The sequence below is a fragment of the Syngnathus acus genome, chromosome 10, assembly GCF_901709675.1.
Source record: "Syngnathus acus chromosome 10, fSynAcu1.2, whole genome shotgun sequence".
Taxonomy (NCBI): domain Eukaryota; kingdom Metazoa; phylum Chordata; class Actinopteri; order Syngnathiformes; family Syngnathidae; genus Syngnathus; species Syngnathus acus.
The window spans coordinates 1,502,394-1,522,010 of NC_051095.1; the positions used below are offsets into that span (position 1 = coordinate 1,502,394).

General features: G+C 46.6%; 1 protein-coding gene across 7 annotated transcripts in view; it reads right to left on the reverse strand.

Annotated features, from left to right (window-relative positions):
* pcdh7b (protocadherin 7b) overlaps positions 1–19,617 on the reverse strand; it is a 72,570-nt gene that overhangs the window by 37,362 nt on the left and 15,591 nt on the right. The window contains exon 3 of one of the 7 annotated variants that reach the window (XM_037263164.1): positions 3,425–3,661. The exons of the other annotated variants lie outside the window; for them this stretch is intronic. Coding sequence (XP_037119059.1) covers positions 3,653–3,661 — 9 coding nt within the window. The 3' untranslated portion in view covers positions 3,425–3,652. Of the gene's footprint in view, positions 1–3,424; positions 3,662–19,617 lie in introns of those variants that run through there. 7 annotated transcript variants of the gene reach the window in all.

Below are 19,617 nucleotides of genomic sequence, written 5' to 3' on the forward strand. Positions count from 1 at the left end.
AAGCACTCACACAACAAACACACGCAGCCTACGTCCATCTTGCAAAGCTTTTATTCCCGACCGTTACTTTAGATGGCGTTTTACTAGGCTGCCCTAGCGGAAAGCCAATAAAAGTCCTCGCGACAAATCTCTTTGAGAGACAACTTTGTTTATGTTAATGGGAACTCAGGAAAGAGGGGCAGTGTGGATATTTGCAGCCCCTGACTCCCATCCCGGATTTGGGGGGTTTGTCGTTCTTGAATTCAGAGATGAGAAAAAGATGTCAAACCCTTCCCGGAGTTGCTGCAAGGCACGCAAAGTGGCTTAACCCCCACGCTGAGCCCGGCCCGCCTTTTAATGGACCACTTTCATTACAAGTTAACACTCGTTTGCTTTATGCTTGCCAGATGCCGGGACCTCTCAGAGGGGGTCGAGGGGGGCGGAGGTTTTTTTTTCCGGGGAGGGGGTCGGCGCCTGTGATTGAAAGCCAGCTGCGACAGCCGCGGGTGATTGAGCAAAGCTGCCATCCTCGGAGATGAACAATGCAAAGCAAAGTCGCAGGTAGATTTGGAGGCTTAAGGCAGCCCATTTCCTGTCAGGGGGGGGGGACAACACACGGATTTCTGACTCAAGTACGGGTCAAGCCGGTCAAAACACAAAGCAACGTTTGCCACCTCTTGGATTTTCATTTTCTTCATCCCCATCACAAACGGTTAGAACACCGATGTCAAACTCAAGGCTCTGGGGCCCGATCCGGCCCGCCACATCATTTCATGTGGCCCGCTAAATCAAAATCAATGTTTCTTGTTAAAATGCCAAAACTTTCAATTGTATTTCCCTTTAATAACAGTGAGATATTGCTTTTTTTTTTGTTATCGTCTCAATTTCAAAATAAATTTGATTTTCTTTTTTTAACTTTACTGTTGAGTGTATGCGATAATAATATATATAATATAATATCCACACCCATTCCTTTCTATTTAAGTCATGGAAACCATAACAACGGATGTGGCCCGCAACAAAAAATTTGTTGGACACCTTTGGGTTAGCACGTTGTTTGGAATTGGACTTATTTGGAGTCAAGCACTCAGCGCTGGTCCAGCTGTAAATACGTTTGATAGATGGTAGCAAGGAGATAGAAAGAGCCTCTCGAAATTTCAGCTGAATGACTAAGCAAAAAATCGCCAATCGAGTTTGAAATGAAGCAGCTTTTCAAATTTTAATGGGCAAGCAGACGGAGCCCTGGGGGACGCCACCCGAGAACACAGTGCCAAGTATCAGCATTGTAGCGGTCCACGGTCACGACAGATAAAGACTGTAATTCTACTCGTGTGAATTCAAACAATCATCACTTGGCTGATAGATGAGACAAACGCCCTCAAGGTGAATGTCCACAGGGGTCATCAATTGCAACCTGATCAAGCGGCAGCTTTTTTTTTTTTTTTCTTCAGAACACAGTGGCGGTATTGTCCAAAAAGCACAAACAATCTATTGTGGGCGGTCTCTTAGGTGAGCGATCGGGGGGGGATTTGAACAAGGGTGAGTCTCTGGAATGTTGGCAATAAACGCGGCGGCTTCCTCAGAACGGACTCCCACCGAGTCAAAGGTTTCGGCCCGGCTGATAGCTCGGGGTCGAGCGCCGCTCCCCACCGCCCGCCCACCGTCGAGCTCCATCTCTCTTCTTCACTTCCTTCCCCCGTCAGTCATCCTCCGCCTGCACATTCCTCCCGTAAGGAAAGACAGGATGAGGAGATGAAACCAGGCGAGCGAGTTCCAAAAAAACACCCCAGACTCCCGTAGAAAGCGCTTTCCAGAGTTCATCGTTTGAATCCACCAAGAAAATCTGCTGTCCTGCTCTACTTGGGCTCAAACAATCCATCATTCAACGTCATTTTGAACACCCACAGCTTCGCTTCTTTTGCCTAAAATGTGCACACAGGCTGACGGAGAACACATTAGCTTGAGGTACGACCAGGACCAGGAACCATTTTGTCTTTTTTCCTCAAGTGGCTGTTATTGTTTCTCTATTCAATCTTGATAGATAGATAGATAGGTAGGTAGGTAGGTAGGTAGGTAGGTAGGTAGGTAGGTAGGTAGGTAGGTAGGTAGGTAGGTAGATAGATAGATAGATAGATAGATAGATAGATAGATAGATAGATAGATAGATAGATAGATAGATAGATAGATAGATAGATAGATAGATAGATAGATAGATAGATAGATAACCATTTCTCCACACTTGTTTACTTTCTGTGGTCAAAACTATGACTTTCAATGGCGTCTGTCGGGATCGGTTTTTGGTCTTCCCAGGACCCCCCTTTGGGAGGGTAAAGGGGGAAGCGGCTATTGAAGCCAGATTCTAAAGTTTAGAAGAAAAGGGATTTTTTTTTCCCATCCCCTCTTCATCCGCATCCCCCTCGGAGCCTTTTCTTTCCCTACTGTGTTTGGAATGTCTTTGGAAAATTGCCACGGTTGCACTTTGATATTAGCATGCGGCGGGCGGGCGGGCGGGCTGGCGCTCACAGCCGTGGAAGCGAGTGGGGTCATGGGGGGACAGAAACAGAAAAGATCATACGGCTACTTTCTTTAAGGCTGCGCTAAACTTTTAATTGCTCTTCAAGAGGCGGATTAAGTCGCTGGTGTAAGTGAGATACGATTCTTGGGGGGGATGCATGTACGCAGTGTTTATCGTTTTGCTTTGGACTCGAGTGGGCTCGCTTGGACGGGTGGAGGCATGCCAGTCCTCAAACTGACCCTGTTGCTTTGCCGTCAAGCAAATGACCTTCCTGCCTGGCAGCTTGCACAGTTGGGGGAGGGGGGGGGGGATCCAATCACCGCTTGACTCCACTCAGACTTCAATAGACAATTGGAGGACTTGCCAAGATTCTGCCTCACTTTGACCCGTTTCCGCTGCACTCCGTTTTGTTTGACTTGAAGGGCCTCGTGTATCTGTGTGTGTGTGATGCTTTTTTGTCGTTGTCATCTTAACGTGTCAGCCAGCCGTCAGGCGGGGGTTAGGTGTCATGTTGCGGGATCCGTCAGCGCGTCTGACCAGCGGCCCACTACTGTCAGGACGCAGCGAGCCCGCGGCCGCCGCCAACGTCAACATGTTGTGACACGAGTCCGGGTGTCAGCGGGGAGCCCCGCCATTGGCCTGGACTTGATGCAAAGTGGCCCGATGTGAATTTCCGCCTTTGCTGTGGCAGATATGAGAAGAAGACGCTAACTTGTTGTGCTACATTGAAAATCGCGAAGCCGGATGAACAATATCGCAGAAACATGGAGTGTCAGAGACAGAGGAGAAAACAAAACAAAATAAAACAAAACAGAGGGGCGGATGGGCTACAAAAAAAAGTCAAAAAAATATACGGGTGCATGGGTTTTGTGACCTCATCAATTACTAACAAAAAAATTCAAAACAAAAAAATGCAAACTTTATAAAGGCTGTATGTTTCACCTTTATTCAGTCATGTACAATAAATTAACTTAGCATATCTTGGTAATGTAAATGCTTTAAGAACCAGATAAAAGAACTCGGGGGGGACCATGTGGGCCGTGGGCCACCCCTGATATCACCTATAAACAACTTTATTTCCCATCCTTAGTCATCAGGAGCTCAGGGCTGCCATCCAATAGGAAACCGAGATGGACTGGCGTAGGATGGAGCGAGCGTTCAACTCATCTTAAAAAAAAAAAACGCCATTATTGCCCAACGCCATCATTTCCTTTGCCAAGCGTCCTTATCGTGGCTCGCACACGCTGGCGTAACAGCTTCCATCCACCGCATTTCTGATTATGATGCACACAATGAGGAAGAGACATGATTCAAATCGCCCTTTCCTCAGCCTTTAATAAGCCCGGCCGTATGTTGGACATAAGAAAAAAACAAAACAAAAACGGCAGTAAAAAAAGGGAGGATGTTCTCGTCTCAGTGCGGGACCAATTAAGTGAAATTAGAAAATATTGTTGAGGATAGAGCGAGAGAGAGAGAGAGAGAGAGAGACAGAGAGAGAGAGAGAGAGAGAGAGACAGAGAGAGAGAATGAGAGAGAGGAGAGAGTGCGCGAGAGAGAGAGAGTGAGCGAGATAAAGAGATACGAGAGAGAGAGAGAGTGAGTGAGAGAGAGTGAGCGAGACAGAGAGATATGAGAGAGAGCGAGAGAGTGAGAGAGAGAGAGAAGGAGAGAGAGAGATACTTTTCAGTAAATTGTACCTAAAATACAGGCGGGGTGGAAAAAGCCGGAGGGAGGCAAATGAAGGGAAGGAGAAATGATGATGACTTTGGCGGCTTATGCAAAGCACAATAACTCCTGCTTACACCTTTGACAGGCCACCAAAGTTTGTTTTCCTCGCTCGGCGTTCCTCGCCGTCGTGCCGTGTCCGCATTCATCATCACAACTCTTATCTGGCCATCGCCGTCACTCGCCCCAGCCGCGCTATCTCAGGCGGGATCGGGCGAGGTCAGACCTCCCCGTTGCTTGATGGATGAAAATGGAATTAGGATGAAAGCGCACTTTTTCATAATGAAGATATGCGGCGGAAGATTAAGAAGCAAAGGGGGAGGGGGGAGCTGCCGAGGCACCCGCCCGAGCAATGCTAAAATATCTCTGTCGTCACGACAGCGCTATCATTTTACAAGGTGTACGATGTAAGCGGCGACAAGCGATAGGCAGACGTCTTACAATGCAATCTCCTCCATCTCCAGCGGCTCCGAGGCGTCGGATCAGCGTGTTGGGCGAAAAAAAAGGATAAAGGGGCCCCCAGTGCCTCGCTTGCTCGCCGGGCATCAAAGACGCAGCGTCTATCGAGCCGTCACATCGGCACGCGATGATGGCGATACGGGCGCTAATCCGCATGTAAAACGGTCCACCCCGCCGAGGCGCTTAGCTAACACTTGGGCTCCATTTGTTGCCACCGACTTGTCAGAACCAAAACGGCGCTCTGAAGCTTTTCATTTTGCGCTTGTTAGATCTCATTACCGACTGGTCGGCCATTTTGGGAGGGTCATTTAACGGCAGTTTGGAGAAGGCCGCGTTGTCGCTCTCGCCACTTAGCAATTAGCTAAGTGTTTATTTAACATTCATTCAGTCATTCATTCATTTATTTACTTGTTTATTTACCGTAATTTTCGGACTATAAGTCGCACCGGAGTATAAGTCGCACCAGCCATAAAATGCCCAAAAAAGTGAAAAAAAACCATATATATGTATATAAATCGCTCCTGAGTATAAGTCGCCCCCCCACCCAAACTATGAAAAAAACCGCGACTTATAGTCCGAAAATTACGGTATTTATTTATTTATTCATTGTTTATTTATTATTTGTTTCTTCATTCACTTGTTTATCTCCGCCCGTCATTGTGCACAATGAGTAAAAATAATTTGGAATAACACTGTGGGGGGGGGGGATTAAAAAAACAAACTGAGGCGCCTTTGTTGCACACGGGACAATTTTAACTTTGATAAAAATTCAGATCCGTTTTATAAACTTGCTTGGTACACCCCGGATTGGTCGCCACCCAGGTCTGGGCAATTTCAAGCCTTGGGTGAGCGACGTGCAAGATGCTCATCCATCGCAGTGCCCAGAATAAAAAATGATTCCCCGCTAATACGAGGCTACAAGTCAAGCCCTGGTAATGAGCGTACGTGCACCTGTGCCTGCGCACCGGGAGCACTTTGTCCTCATGTGCATGCGCGGCCGTCACCCTAGCGGCAGCTGCTAGCCGCGGAATGCTCCATTCATCAGCGAAGGTTAGCGGGCCACCAGATGGAACTCCCCCACCCTCCCCCTAAAACCTCCCGCTCTGCGAAACAGGCGCCCTGCTACGTGCCGACGCGGGTGGCCGCTCCAGCCCATCTTGGCCTCGACCCCGTCAGCTGATATTTCCTACCGAATCTTCCAAACGAGTCCATATTTGTACCCAACTTCAGAACATAGAGGAGCTTCTCGATGCTAAGCGGTGGAATGATGCCGGAGATATTGAATATGCTGGGAGTGAGCGCGAGATGGTTATTGATTTCAGGTGACATGTGCGGGGGGAGGGACTGACATATAATAGTGACGAGTACAGAGAAGTGAAGTATCTTTGATGTGGAATCGATATGAAGGCACAGAGTCCGCTTTGCCGCTCCGTCGTGTCCTTCACGGACAACTGACTCTGGCGTTTCCTTCTCAATCTCGCAATGACCAAAAAAAAAAGACAATCTCGGCGCAAGGCCGTCGAGGCTCACGCTCATCCGTTTCCTCTCAACTTGCTTTGTTGCAGATATTCCAGCCACTGGATTTGTACCTTTTCTTCTTGACGTTTTACTTTCTGCACTTTGTCAAAATGGGCTCTTTATTCTCTCAACCCGCCATGATGAAATCGAGTCCTTCCGCCGAAGCACTCCCCCCCCCCCCCCCCCCCCCCCCGCGGGATTTTGATTCATTTTTTTTCTGTCTGCAGTATGTCCTCGTTGGTCTTCCCCCGTCGGTGAGCGGATGAAAGCCAAGCAAATTGCGCGACGTGATTCCGCACACACGGTCGGATTGCCCCCGGGTGTAAATTGAGGGGTCACGCCGGGGAAGCCTCCGCTGCAGTTGATACGGCGCTAAGCCGAAAAGCGCTCATTAGATCAGGGGTGTCAGTTATTTTCGTCACGGGCCACATTGTTGTCATAGTTTCCTTCGGAGGGCCATGATGACTGTCGACCCAAATAAATGTTTGAAATGTTTAAATGCCTCATATTATAACAAACTGACAAATACCGTTTTTTTCCGTGTATAATACGCCCCCATGTATAATACGCACCCTAACAATGGCATGTTGATGCTGGAAAAAAGCCTGTACCCATGTATAATACGCACCCAATTTTTTTCTTTTTTTCTTTTTTTTCTTTTTTTTTTTTAAGTCCCAATGATCGTCACACACGCAGGGAGGCAATGGGTCCCATTTTTATAGTCTTTGGTATGGTCTTAACTAGGCTGGATGTATTTTTTTTGTTGGCGTTGATTTGTCCGACTGCCCCTAAAGGCACCACCGCGATCAGATGAAAAGAGAGGAAAGTGACGTGCGGACATGTGAAAAAGGCGGCTCTGTATGGGAGAGACGTTGAAGAGGAATAAAAACACCCTTGGAAACCAAAACTTGCCCCTCGTCGTGACTCGGAGCCGCAACAAATGTTTCGGATTTGTGTAGGGTACATTGTGACGGCAAACGAGCAGGTGATCGAGCAAGCGTCTGATACGAGAGCATTGCGTTCGTATGGAGCGTGTTTGAAGTGAACAGCAGAGACGAAAGGAACAAGGCAAAGTGTTGTGAAATTAAATATTACCTGTAATACGCATTTTGTTATTTGCTGATTGTATTAAACTATCACATTCATTGTCAGTCAAGAAGAGGAGAGGACTATTATCCCTTCTTTGACGAAATGACCAGAGCACAGTACAAACACACTATTGTTCTTTCGGTATTTATTCAACCCACATTCTTTCACAACATGACAAGAAGAGAACAATACATAAATCAATACTCGTACCAGTACCATGATTTTCTTAAAAAAAAAAAAAAAAAAAAAAAAAAAAAATTTAAAAAAAAAATTAAAAAAAAAATTGTACCCATGTATAATGCGCACCCCAGATTTTAGGACAATAAATTAGTTAAATTTTGCGTATTATACACGGAAAAAAACGGTAACTCTTTTTCAAATCAGACTACTAAAAACTGCTATATATGCACAATCTTTATATTATATATATAATATAAACATATACATATAATATAATAAATACATAAAAATATGTATAATATATAATGTATTCCTCGTTTGGCACGCTCAAACATGGCGAATAAAAAACTCTTGAATCTCTTGAATCTTGAATCTCTAATATTTTATAAAAGATTATTTTAAAAGTGAAGACAATTTGCAATTTGAGTAATTTGTCTTTGCAGGCCACCTAAAATGATGTGGCAGGCCGTATCTGGCCCCCGGGCCTTGGGTTTGTCAACGGTGCATTAGATCATTCAGACGTTGGAGTGGCTTCCTCCCAAGCCTATCCGGATGTCAACATTAGCGACTTTCTTTTCTGTCAGGAATATTAGACGCCGCCGCACGCGACTCATCCATCACGCCCTAATTCTGCCGTCTCCGCTTATCTCAATACTTTAGCGCTAAAGCGTAATGCTAACAAGGTAGCCAAAGAGATGAATGTCCCGTCGCCTCGTAAATCCACGCGATAACATTCCACGTTGGCTTTTTATGCCACAAAAGACCTTGGAGGAGGCGAGCGAATGCTCCCGTCGCTCTTCCCCCGGCGCCGCTAATGAGGTCTATTTAATTCCCGCATTCCTTTACACGACCCCGTCAACCCGAGGCGTGTCGGGTTGCAGCCGTCGCTCGCTCGCTTCCATTACGGCCCGTGTCGAGTGGAGTGTCGCAATCTTGTTCGAATTTGATCAGGTTCGCTCGTGTGTAGGTCGCGGCGGCAAATAGCAAATCAAACGGGCGACCTGGGTCGCCTTCTTCGCTTCTCCTGCTATTTATTTATTTTTTTTCAAAGAGAATTAACAAGTTGAAAATTAATTTGCGCGCTCGCCGCAGAGAGCAGCAGGCGGAGGAGGTCCAAGATGGGATGGGGGGGGGGGGGGGGGGGGGGGAGAGATAGCGAGAGACCGCCGGAATCCACATGAATAAAATAGGATTTCCGTTTGAACATATTGCAGTGCAAAATGGAGATATGCTGGCTCGAGGTTCTCTTTGGTCTTGGACAAATTCCCCCATTTAGGAAACTGACACTGCTGCGGAGTGAAAATAAAAAATAAAAAAAGAGCTCCAAATGTGTATTTTTTGCACGATGACTCGCGGCTGCTTCTTTTTTCTTTGTACTCTGGAAGGGACATCTGGGCACGCGTGGGTCTTAAGTCCACGCACGGATTCCGAGGGTTTACCCTAGATACGGAATCTGAACTGGATTAAGAATGCAAGATCTTTGCAAGTGACCCCCCCGCCCGCTGGTCACGGCTTAGCAGTTGCTTTGCTGCGAGTTGCAAAGTGAAAACAAAGGAAAAAAATTAGGCCAGCTCACAAAACAAAACAATTTCTCTAATTTGCCGTGATTACCTTTCGCTGGTCGTTCAGCTCAATTTTTTTGCAGGGATTCACTAGGACTGTTTTTGTGCACCAGCCCCTCCCCCTTCTGAATTTGTTGAAGTTTCTTTCTATTAAAATCATTCATCGGAATCTGTTGACGACGTCGCTACGCTTGGGTCGTATATGTCAGCGCGCCGGCCTTCCTTTTGGGCGAGCGCGGCTTTACCATCACCGCTGTGTGATTTATTGCCGGATGTCGGCACGGCAGCTTTGGGATTGCTTTGGAACGCTTTCAAGGCATCTCTGTCCCTTTATCGGCTTAGGCGAGCTGATACATAAACAGACATTTTTTGGCCGGCTGGCACAACAATGCGCGCTGGTGCCATCCTGGGAATGTTAGCGCTTTCAACCGCGAGCCTGGTAGGGTCAAAACCGGTTCGGGTCCGGCGAGCCCCCCCCCCCCCCCCTCCCCAGCTGATGTGTTGTAAGACAAATAAGATGTAGAGTGAAATATTGCTAAAAATTAAAATAAACAAATAAATCAATAAAATAAAAATTCTCTTTGGGAAATATTACTGAAATTTGAAAAAAAAAAAATCTCTTCGGCACAGGCACTGGTCTAATTTGAGCAGGCGACCAACCCTGTATTCCTGAAGAATAAGATCAATATGCAACGTTTGCCAACACTGCCCACGCCACCACATGCTTTAGCCTCAATCATCTCATGGGACTCAAACCCAAAGTGCGACAGGTGTCCAGAAGATGAGCGGCTGATGATAGGCTCGGTGCATCGGAGGGCGCTTTCACTCGAGCCCAATCGAGCAAAAAAAAGAAAATAAAAAAAGCGCCTCGGCTTGTCAGTCACGCATTAGCCTGCGAGGCGAAGGAGGAGGAGACCGATGCTGAATGCTCATTAGCGGCTGTGAAATCAGATCCCCCAAAGCTCCTCTCGCGGGCGTTCAGGCGAAGATGCTTTTCATTCTCTTTTCCCTAAAAAAAAAGGAATATTTGCTCTTGCAACTGCGGTAAAATAGTTCAACTCTTTCCAAAAATATGCAAATGCATCGCATCTCGTGCTCCCCCCCCCCCCCCCCCCCTTGTTCATTTTAAAAGGATAATCTTACAAACACACACTCTCACACATTCATTTTGGCACACAATCGCACGGCGCCCACACAGCGAGGACAAAAAAAAAAAAACATGACGCAAGCTCACGTTGCCGTGTTCTGCGGCCGACTGACGCGGCGCCTAAACGGATGTGACACGCAAAAGCGGGCGGCCGCGCTTTTGGATTGCTGCTGGTTTCCGAATCCGTCCGCGTCAATGTTGAAATGAGAACGTCACAGCGCATTTGTCAAGCCATTTGAAAGATTTGAAAAGCAGATTTTTTTTCGACGCGCGTTTGGAATGGTTTCATTTATCCTCATTGGGAATCACATTTTCAGGCGGCTCAAAAATGAAGCAATATTTGCAAGAGTGTTTCTACGGTTTCTATGATCAACACGAATTTCTCCTCTTCGGCGGCCATTTTGCGGCCAAATTCCATCTCCTCTTATCTGTTCTGTTGGTTGGTCGCTGTTTCTTTTTTCTGCCTTCTTTGTATTCCACTTGGGCGGCGAAGCTGTCAGTCAGAGCTTGACCGCTTTTTTCAAAACGTCCTCCCACTCGTGGGTCCGCTTGATGGCGTCGGTGCGTCACCCGCCGGCTCGAAGGAAATCCCGGAGTGATCCGAGAGGAACAAATTGAACTGCAAATACCAATTTGTTCTGTGAGCGTTTGTCACTTAGATCACCTGAAACGGGCTTTCACTCTTAAAACGATAGGAAAATTGTTAGCCAATCGTTAACAATTATTTCACTAGTGCAACGTCAACGCTAACCTTTTGCTAGCATTAAGCTAGCGAAGCTTTGTTCGACCAAAGTGACCAAGTAAGATGCGATTATCTGTTTTCAGCGGGGGAGTAGAGCTCTGGTCGCGATCCGCATGCTAGCCTTGTCAACGGCATTTTGCTAGCATTACGCTAGCAGAGCTTTGTTTTCTGTTTTCAGCCAGGGAATAGAGCTTTGTTCGCGATCCGCTAATGTGTAGGCAGCATCATTTGCTTCTCTGCGCTAACTTTCTTCGAACCTGTGGTTTGAAAAAAAGTTCTCCACTAAGTCCGCTATTTACGGGACCGAGCGAGAAAAATCTGAGCCGGGGCCCGCTCGCAACTCGCAATTTGGGGAACTCGCGAATCAAGCGCCGGGGGTATATTTTGGATTCCGAGGGGCTTTTGGGGATTAGATTGGCGGCGTAACCCGGCTCGCTGCGCTATTCCTTCCTCCCTCCCGCTTCCTGTTGTGCGTCGACTCGAGGGTTGACCGCGGATGGCGCCTCAATCTGCTCGCTGTTTGATCTCAGCACGGCGGCGCCAAAAGAACAAACAACAAAATCGCGCAAGGATTTTGCATACAAGAGCGACGGCAAAGAGATACAAAGCAAACAAATGCGCGTGCCAACCCCGTGTGAAGCATTCCAGGCTGCGTAATTAGGCAACATTCATAATACATGACCGGAGGGAGCTTGAGTGGGGGAGGGAGGGGGGGCTTGATGATCCGCTGTCATTGATGGTGTGTTTTCACGGCTCGACCCGGCGAGTGTGTGTGATGGAAGGCAGGTAGGAAAATGGCCCGGGCCTTTTCATTTGACACCGCCGCGCCTTCAAGCAAACTACCCCGGGCCCACATAATCCATTCAAGGTAGCCGGCAATTTTCATTATTGACTGGTGAGAAACACAAGCGGGGGAGGCGAGGGGGGTGCAGGACGGGAAAACAAAACGAGAGTAGCGTGGCGGAGTGAAGAGAGATTGAAAAGAGTGGAGGAGATAGCCACGGCAGCTCTTGGCAAGAGCAGAGGAGGGAAAATAGATTGCAAATCAAGAGGGGAGGGGGGGAGGAGCTCCAGGAGGAGGCAAGCGAGATGCGGGTGGATTTGGACGTTCAATCACAGGAGCTCCTGGTGGACGGCAGCAAAGATGAGAATATCGCCCGACGTGAAATTTGGTGGAAAGAACTAAGCGTGACAAAAGAAGACGCAGCAAACTGTATCACGCTGGAAAATAAATAGAAAAGCAGCCATTTTGGTTCCAAGCGGCCATTTCTGCTTCCATGAGAACAGAAGAAATAACTTTCACGCCACTCATTCAAAAACTGGACGGCGGCCATTTTAAATGGAAGTGGCTATTTTGGCGCTGAATTTCCAATTTTTTTTTTTGTATCTCTTTGTATTCAACGCGGTGGGAAGAAAGGAGACGCAAGATGACGGAGCAAATGCTCACAAAGTGAAAAAAGCGTTGGAACTCCACCGCCGCGTCCTGCGATATCACGCTTTGGAGATTTGTCAGGAATATTGACAGCGCGTTTCGGGGCAAGCTCATTGAAATGCAGCTCAGCAAAGCGCGGAGGAAGAAGCCCAGCGAGGCGCAGACAGATAAATAGAGAGAGAGAGAGAGGGAGGGGAGGGCGGCCAAACTTGCTGATGTTCCAAAGAAATCCCTCCGCCCAGTTACAAGGAAATCACACCAATTTGCGCCATTTAACGGCCTACCGACCGCATCTGACCTTTTTTTTTTTTTTCGACAATGATGACTACAATGCTGTGAATCTCTCACGCCATCGTTTATATGCAACCATTCATTAAGTTAGCAACAGTTGCTGAAAAACATTTTTTTTTTTTCCAGAAAGCCTCCTTTCAAACAAGACTTGCCTTGACTTTTGCTAGGCGGAGGTCGTGTGAATCTTTTGTGTCTTAGCGTTAAGCCTGCCGCCGCCGCCGCATTACCTTCTGCCTACACAGTCACGTGAAGAAAAAGACCAGATTCGATTTACATGCAGAAGCAATCAATGCTCCGAGTTCTTCCTCGTTCACCCTCTTTGCTTCCAAAGCCATCACGTCATCTCGCTTGACACACTCACACATACAGGTAGCGAATCTCTTATTTATTTATTTTATTCCTTTTTCTTAATGGCCACGACCGGGATCAGAAGCTGCCGCTGTCAGCACAATAAGACCCCGCTATAATGGAAGCTAATCATTCAGCGCGCATGACGGCCAGAAGAGAGTGCGAGAGAGAGAGAGATGGGGGGAAGAGAGAGGGGAGAGCGAGAAAGAGAAGGAGAGAGAGGGAGGATGGGACAGAGAGAGAGAGAGAGATGGAGGGAGAGAGAAGGAGAGTGAGGGAGCGAGAGCGGGGGAAGAAAGAAAGAGAGGGGGGGAGACTGGGAGAGAGACCGAGACAGAGGGAGAGAGAGAGGGAGGGAGGCCGGGGTTCTTCCTCTGCTAATCTTAGCTAATGGCTTCTGCAGAGGCAGGAGAGCGCAATGCACGCTAATAATGCGGCCCGGGAAGGAAGTGAGTGTTCGGCCCCGTGGGGGGGGGGGAAGATGGAAGACAGAGAATGGGGAGGGAGGGGGTGAGCAAAGTCAGCTTAAGCTAAAGATTTAATAGCGTCATTATCATAGGGGTCACACACACATAACCAATGTGCAAAAGTCCATTTAAAGACTGCGTGATCAGTCTCGGCTAATCACGTAGCTTTTCCTCCACCGGCTATTCCCGATTCATGTTCGATGAATCGGATTTTATCGCAAGGAGCGTTTGGACATATTTTGCATGTAGTACCGGACAAGCTGTCAACATTTCTTTGCTTCATTTTCCAAATGCATTTAGTCTTTGATCCGCTCCTCATCATTGTACAGGCTCGATTAGTAGCAACAAACGGGTCCGGGGGCTTGCGGGTCAGGAGGCCGAGACCCAAATCACGGCTCTCCAGACTTTTTGTTGATGGGAGGAGAATTTCATTTTATTTCAACGGCCGCGGAGGCAGCGAGGGATCAAATTGTTGCGTTCATGAAGGGAGGTGACTGTCCAAGGTGGCAAAGAATGAAAAAATGGTTTCAAACTCGAGGCCCGTGGTCCAGTTCCGGACATCCACCTCAATTTGTATGGCCCGTGTAAGCGTGCCGTGATGAAGTCGATAAATCTGAACTTTGACATCCCTGGTCTTCTCGAATCAGAATGACCGCGGCACTCTCGGCCAACTTGTTCAAAAATGAGGAGGGAGGATTTTCTTTTCCTCATGATTTGCTTTGCTTGGTAAAATCGGGGCAAAAGAGGGGGAAGAAAAGATGCCTCCCGGTCTGGCTGGCAAAATAGGTCAGATTTCAGCATCCGGCACGGGGACAAAGCAGGCGTCTTCTTTTGCCGCGAACAAAAATCCATCCCTCGACCAAACGGGGAGGGGGGTCGGCTTAAAAATGGTACACCAAAGTAGATGAAAGTCGATGAAAAGAATGAGATGGAAAAGATGAAGAAAAAGGCACGGAAGAGGATCACAAAGAAGCTTAGGCAGCATGCGTGCGAGCGAGCGACTCAATGTGTGTGTCCAGTGTGAGTGATCTTAACGATTTGGCGACCACTTTTGATCCGCCATAAAAAACGGCCAGAGTTTCTATTTCCTTCTTGATGGCAATCTTTTAATTAATCTCTAAGATGAGAAAGTCAGTAAATCCTAATCATTGTCTTTCCTGTCTTAATTCACTGACGAATAATATCCTTGATATTTGTGATGATGTTCCAAACTGTACTTTGGTCTGTCAAGTTTACGCAACACGCGAGACGTTCTTCCGCCGTCGTTTCGATTGTCGGCTCTGTGAAGAAAGGGCACATGCCTCTTCAGGAGGCGGCGCAAAAAGAACATCCATCAACAAAACGCCGCCGACGTGCGCAAATGTGACTACAGTCAGAGGCTGGCCCTGAACTTGGCGTCTACCTGCCGCCATTGACTGGAGGCACTGCGTCAAGACGCTCGCTCCATCTTTCTTCTTGACACTGAAACGGCTGAGTCGGTTTTGATTTTTTTTTGTGTGTTGTTGTTGCTGCGAGTCAGGCGCCAGAGGTGGAATGTACGCGGCTTGGTGAAGGAATGTGGAGGAGTCGATACGACAAAAAGTGCCACATTTTTCCCGGGCGCTTCTGGGAGGTCTTGGCCAGCAAGGAGTGCTAGCGTGCTAACGTGCTAGAATAGTAAAGAGGAAATGGTGGCTGATCAACTACAGTCAAACCTATTTAGTTTTTTTATATTCTGCTGTCTTTTCTTAAATCAATAAATGTTGAGTTGAAATCCAGCAAAGTGAAATGTGTCCGCATTGTGCTAGCGTGCTAGCGTGCTAGCGTGCTAGAATAGTAAAGAGGAAATGGTGGCAGATCAACTCCAGTCAAACCGATTTAGTTTTTTATATTCTGCTGTCTGATGCTCAATCTTTTCTCAAATCAATAAATGTTGACTTGAAATCCAGCAAAAGGAAATGTGTCCGCGTTAACGGCTTTCGCCTTCATCCCTTGTAGGCGTTATCAGGTGTTTGCCGTGCGTTCCGTTTGATGGGTCCGGTGACGTGGCTCGGCCGCTAACGAGGCCCGGCTCTCAAGGAAGGAGAACCAACCCGAGGTCAAAGAGACGGTTGCCGTTACGCAAAGGCCTTTCATCTAAAGCTCGGCTCCAACCTCTGTTTGAAGAACCAGATTAAAGGCCATCGAAACAGAGAGGAGGGTTCAATGTCATTCCAGAAAAAATGCTAGCTGTCAAAAAACACGACGTCGTCGTGACTGTAAAGGGAATCGCTAATTGGTCGGGAGGAGGTGGCACAGCGTCGTCTTTCAACCTGCAGCCACCGCTAGATTGCTAAATAGTCTTGCTGGAGATGTTCCAGCACCAGTCAACTGGGGGAGGGTCTGAAAGACAGCTGCCTTGTTCCTACTCTATATTTTCTTGAAACATTGTGAGTGTCACATCAGCTAACAGATTCAGAGATCATTCAGGCAAAATATCCACTAGTTCCCCTCCAGACCTGCAGGGGGCAGAGAAAAAACAGCCATGTGACTAGTCACCAAACTTCCTGTCAGATGCCAGGGGCGGCCATGTTGCCTACAGACCAGTGTGGAGCTGGGGAACAAAGTAGGGAAAGCCGAAACAAACAAAAATTAAGGGAAAGCCTGAAGTTACTGAAAGAAAGAAAACTTAAACAGAGAAAAAAACCCAAAGAGACTCCTCAGTTCCTGCTCACATGCAATTGGTAGGAAATTGACTTGAATGCTTTGTTTGTTTGAAAAGTTTGGTTTGCTTGAAATATTTGTTTTGAGCTACAAACTGTGTTCATCTTAACTTTGAGTGACTCAATCAATTTCTAATTACTTATGCTTCATATTTTTGGAGTATATGCATGCAATTAGTGAATTTAGTTCAACTTAAAATAATACAATGTTCTGTTTGTTTAGGGTTATCAACCTGACTAATCACCCTCTAATTAATTGCGCAATAAACTCGTCTGATCCCAGACTAAAGCGCTTTTTGTTTTTCAATTACGCAGGAATTGGAGCGGCATCATTTGAAAGTCCAGTTCTTGCCGATTCATGTTGGACGAATAAAGCCACTGCCAGCGACCAGGTAAGGTCAAAGTTTCCGTTTTTCATCCGTAGCGTCCCGAGTGGCTTCGTACAAAAGCCAAGCGTCTCTCGCCGTCTGATTAACTATTAAAAGCGTTGACATAAAACACACTGTCATCTGGCCGGGGCTTGAGCTCTCACTCAAGCAAAACAAAACAGCCTGTCATATAAAACATTTTATGATGAATATTTTAGTGGCCAACGCCAGCAGGTTGAAAGCTCCGTTTTGCTTGGGAGCGGCAGATTGTTTGGCTTAAGCCCTCCGCTCACTCGCTCGTCTGACCTCATGCTTAATACTTCAGTGGCAGATTTACTTTCTTTTTGCCATTTTGGATATATGACTAAATCCTGCGGGCTTTATCCAGATGGTCACTCTCCACCAGAATTTTTATTTTTTTTCAAAAGCAATAAAAGGCAAAGCGAGGATTCACCCAGATATGGTTGCAGACTTTAATATTCCAAGGTTTTCAAGCCTAATGCGTTAGACTTCTAAAGACCCGAGTGTTTAAGCTCAAAAATAGCAATTGAGCAAAACGGAGGCTTTCAAAGTGTGATTAAGAGCGCAGCCACAGCCAACTGTCAAATGATGCACGCTCAGGCCAGTGGCATAATTTCCCGTGCAAAGAAAAAATTTAAAAACATTTTTATGGGGGTGGGCAACCTAGCTTATTATTATTATTATTAAGACAATATCACTCGGATTCGTTCAGATATTTTTGTTTTTAGCTCATTGAATAACTGCTTACTTGATTTTACACCATAGAGAAATGGCGACATACAAAATTTTACATCATATAAATAATTCATTTGTTCAAATAACTGTGATTAGTGAACGTATATGATTTTGACTGTGTGTGTGTCCAAATATTCAATCTATAAATGTTTACTGCATATCAATTTGAGATTTTGTCTGTGGCGTTTTGCATTGTGTCTTGTTAGCATTAAGCTAGCTAAAATTAGCGTAAGGGCAAAGTTACAGTTTGAAATGCGCAATGTGTAAAGTTTCTTTTGTGTTTAGTTTGACATGAAACTTCAGCCCTTGAGCCATCTGCCGCTTTCCAATCAAATGTAGCCCAAGAATGCGTCTTCCCGTTTGTTAGCGTGCGCGTCAGCGTGCCCGTTAGCGTGCACAGCTTCCTCCTTCTGTGCCTCTGACATGCCGGTACACTCCGGCCTCTTCTTTCTCCATGCCGCCATGTCACGATCAATTTGCCACTTGGCACATGACGGCCCCCGCCCCCCGCCTCCGAGGATTTCAAAGACTTTGAGCGCAATCCCAGCTCGCTTCACTCTCCCACGTCCAAAAAGGATGATATTTGTATGCCGATCCCGTAAGACGACCCGTCGTTTTGCCTTTTTGATTCCATGTTATTGTTTGTCTTTGGCTTGCACTGTAGCTTGAGGAATAAACACCAACTGGCGACTGCGCTTCGGGCCAATTTTGTGAGCTCGCTATGCATTTTAGATTAGTCGGCCATTTTTCCTATAGCGGTCGTTTTTAGTCGGGTCGCAGTTGAGCTGGACCCGCCAATCGCCGGTCTGAAACGGATCAACGAGCGCCATCAGTTCCGAGCGTGTCTCGTGACCTCGCCGACCGAAGCGTAGATTGGCAATGCGGTGCCGCCGCACCGATTTTTTTTTAGTCGTGGAGTCTACTAAAACAGCGTTGGCCTTTGCCTTTTGAGCGCGAGGCTTTCCGACTCGGGAAAATGAAGCAAATGCTAAAAAGTTGCTCTAATAACGCGCTGAAGCAAGAACGCATTTGCAATTCAACAACTGTCATCAGCGCTAATGTGTGCCGTGCCGGTCCAGTAGAAATATTACTATGTTTCTGCTTTCATATGCAGGTTGATGGCGCCGTGCGTAGGCGGCTGCGCATTATTAAGACGCCCGCTGCCGAACGTACGCGCCGTTCCGTTGCATTGTCCTTTTTCGACAATACCCTTCCCCCGCCCACCTTCCTCAGCGTTTGTGTCAATACCACCCATCTTGGATGACTTTTCCCATCCTGCAGCCGCCACGGGAGCAGACTTGACTTTTTTCTCTGCCGCCTAATTGAATAATGCAGCGTAGTATAAAATCTCCCCCCTCATTAAAAGGGCCCCACTCTGGATGAAAATGCTGATGTGGGCACATTTTCCACATGCAGGCGTGACTTAATGTATCTGTCTACCTCCTGGCTAATGAAGTTGAAAGTGCCATTTGGGCTCTGATTCATGTATTTGCCAGGTACATGGGCGCGTTGTTCGGACGGCAATTAGCGGCCTACACATGGAACGACCATGCAAGACGTTTAAACGTAGAATTTTTTTCCCCCTTGTAATCCCACCATATTTCCGCAGGCATTTAAAAAAGATAACTAAATGTAAGTCAGTAGTTAGACAACAAAAATATGCAGTCTTAACAAGAATTTTTTTTTAACTAATTTTTAATTTTTTAAACTGCGTCGAAAGAATTTGTCCAGCACATTAAATAGTATATAGTATAAAATAACAAATGTTTAATTTAATTGTTACTTTTTGAATTTTTTCTTTAAAAGCTGCGTCGAAAGAATCTGTCCAGCTGATTAAATAGGTGACGCAAGCCTAAAGATGAACAAATCAGGGAATACATGCTAACATGGCCTTTCATTTCTGCCGCCTGCAAACCCTGCGGTGCGCTTTCAAATGAGCTCGGCTCGTTCCGGCCCCGGACACGAGTTTTCTCATTATGCCGAGCTAATGAAAGCGCAACAAAAAAAGGTACGAGATGTCGAGCCAAATGTATGTTTAATTTATGAAATCAAATGAATACACCCCCACCCCCGCTCACAGCTTTGTTTGCCGGTGTTTTCAAGTGCTCACATTTTTTCAAACAAGAGAAGTACAAGTGCTGGACAAGCAGAACCTTATTTGGATTTTTCTCAGGTGATGTAACATTGCGTTGCCAAGAAGATGTCAGGGGGAGGGGTGGGGGTACGCGTAAAATGAGAAATAACCTACATGAGCTTTGCCAGAGGTATTTTAATGATGTCTGGATTTAAAAAAAAAAAAGACAAGGTGATATATAGTTGCTAGCCCACTTTAGCTTTTTGCAAAACAAAAAAATCAAC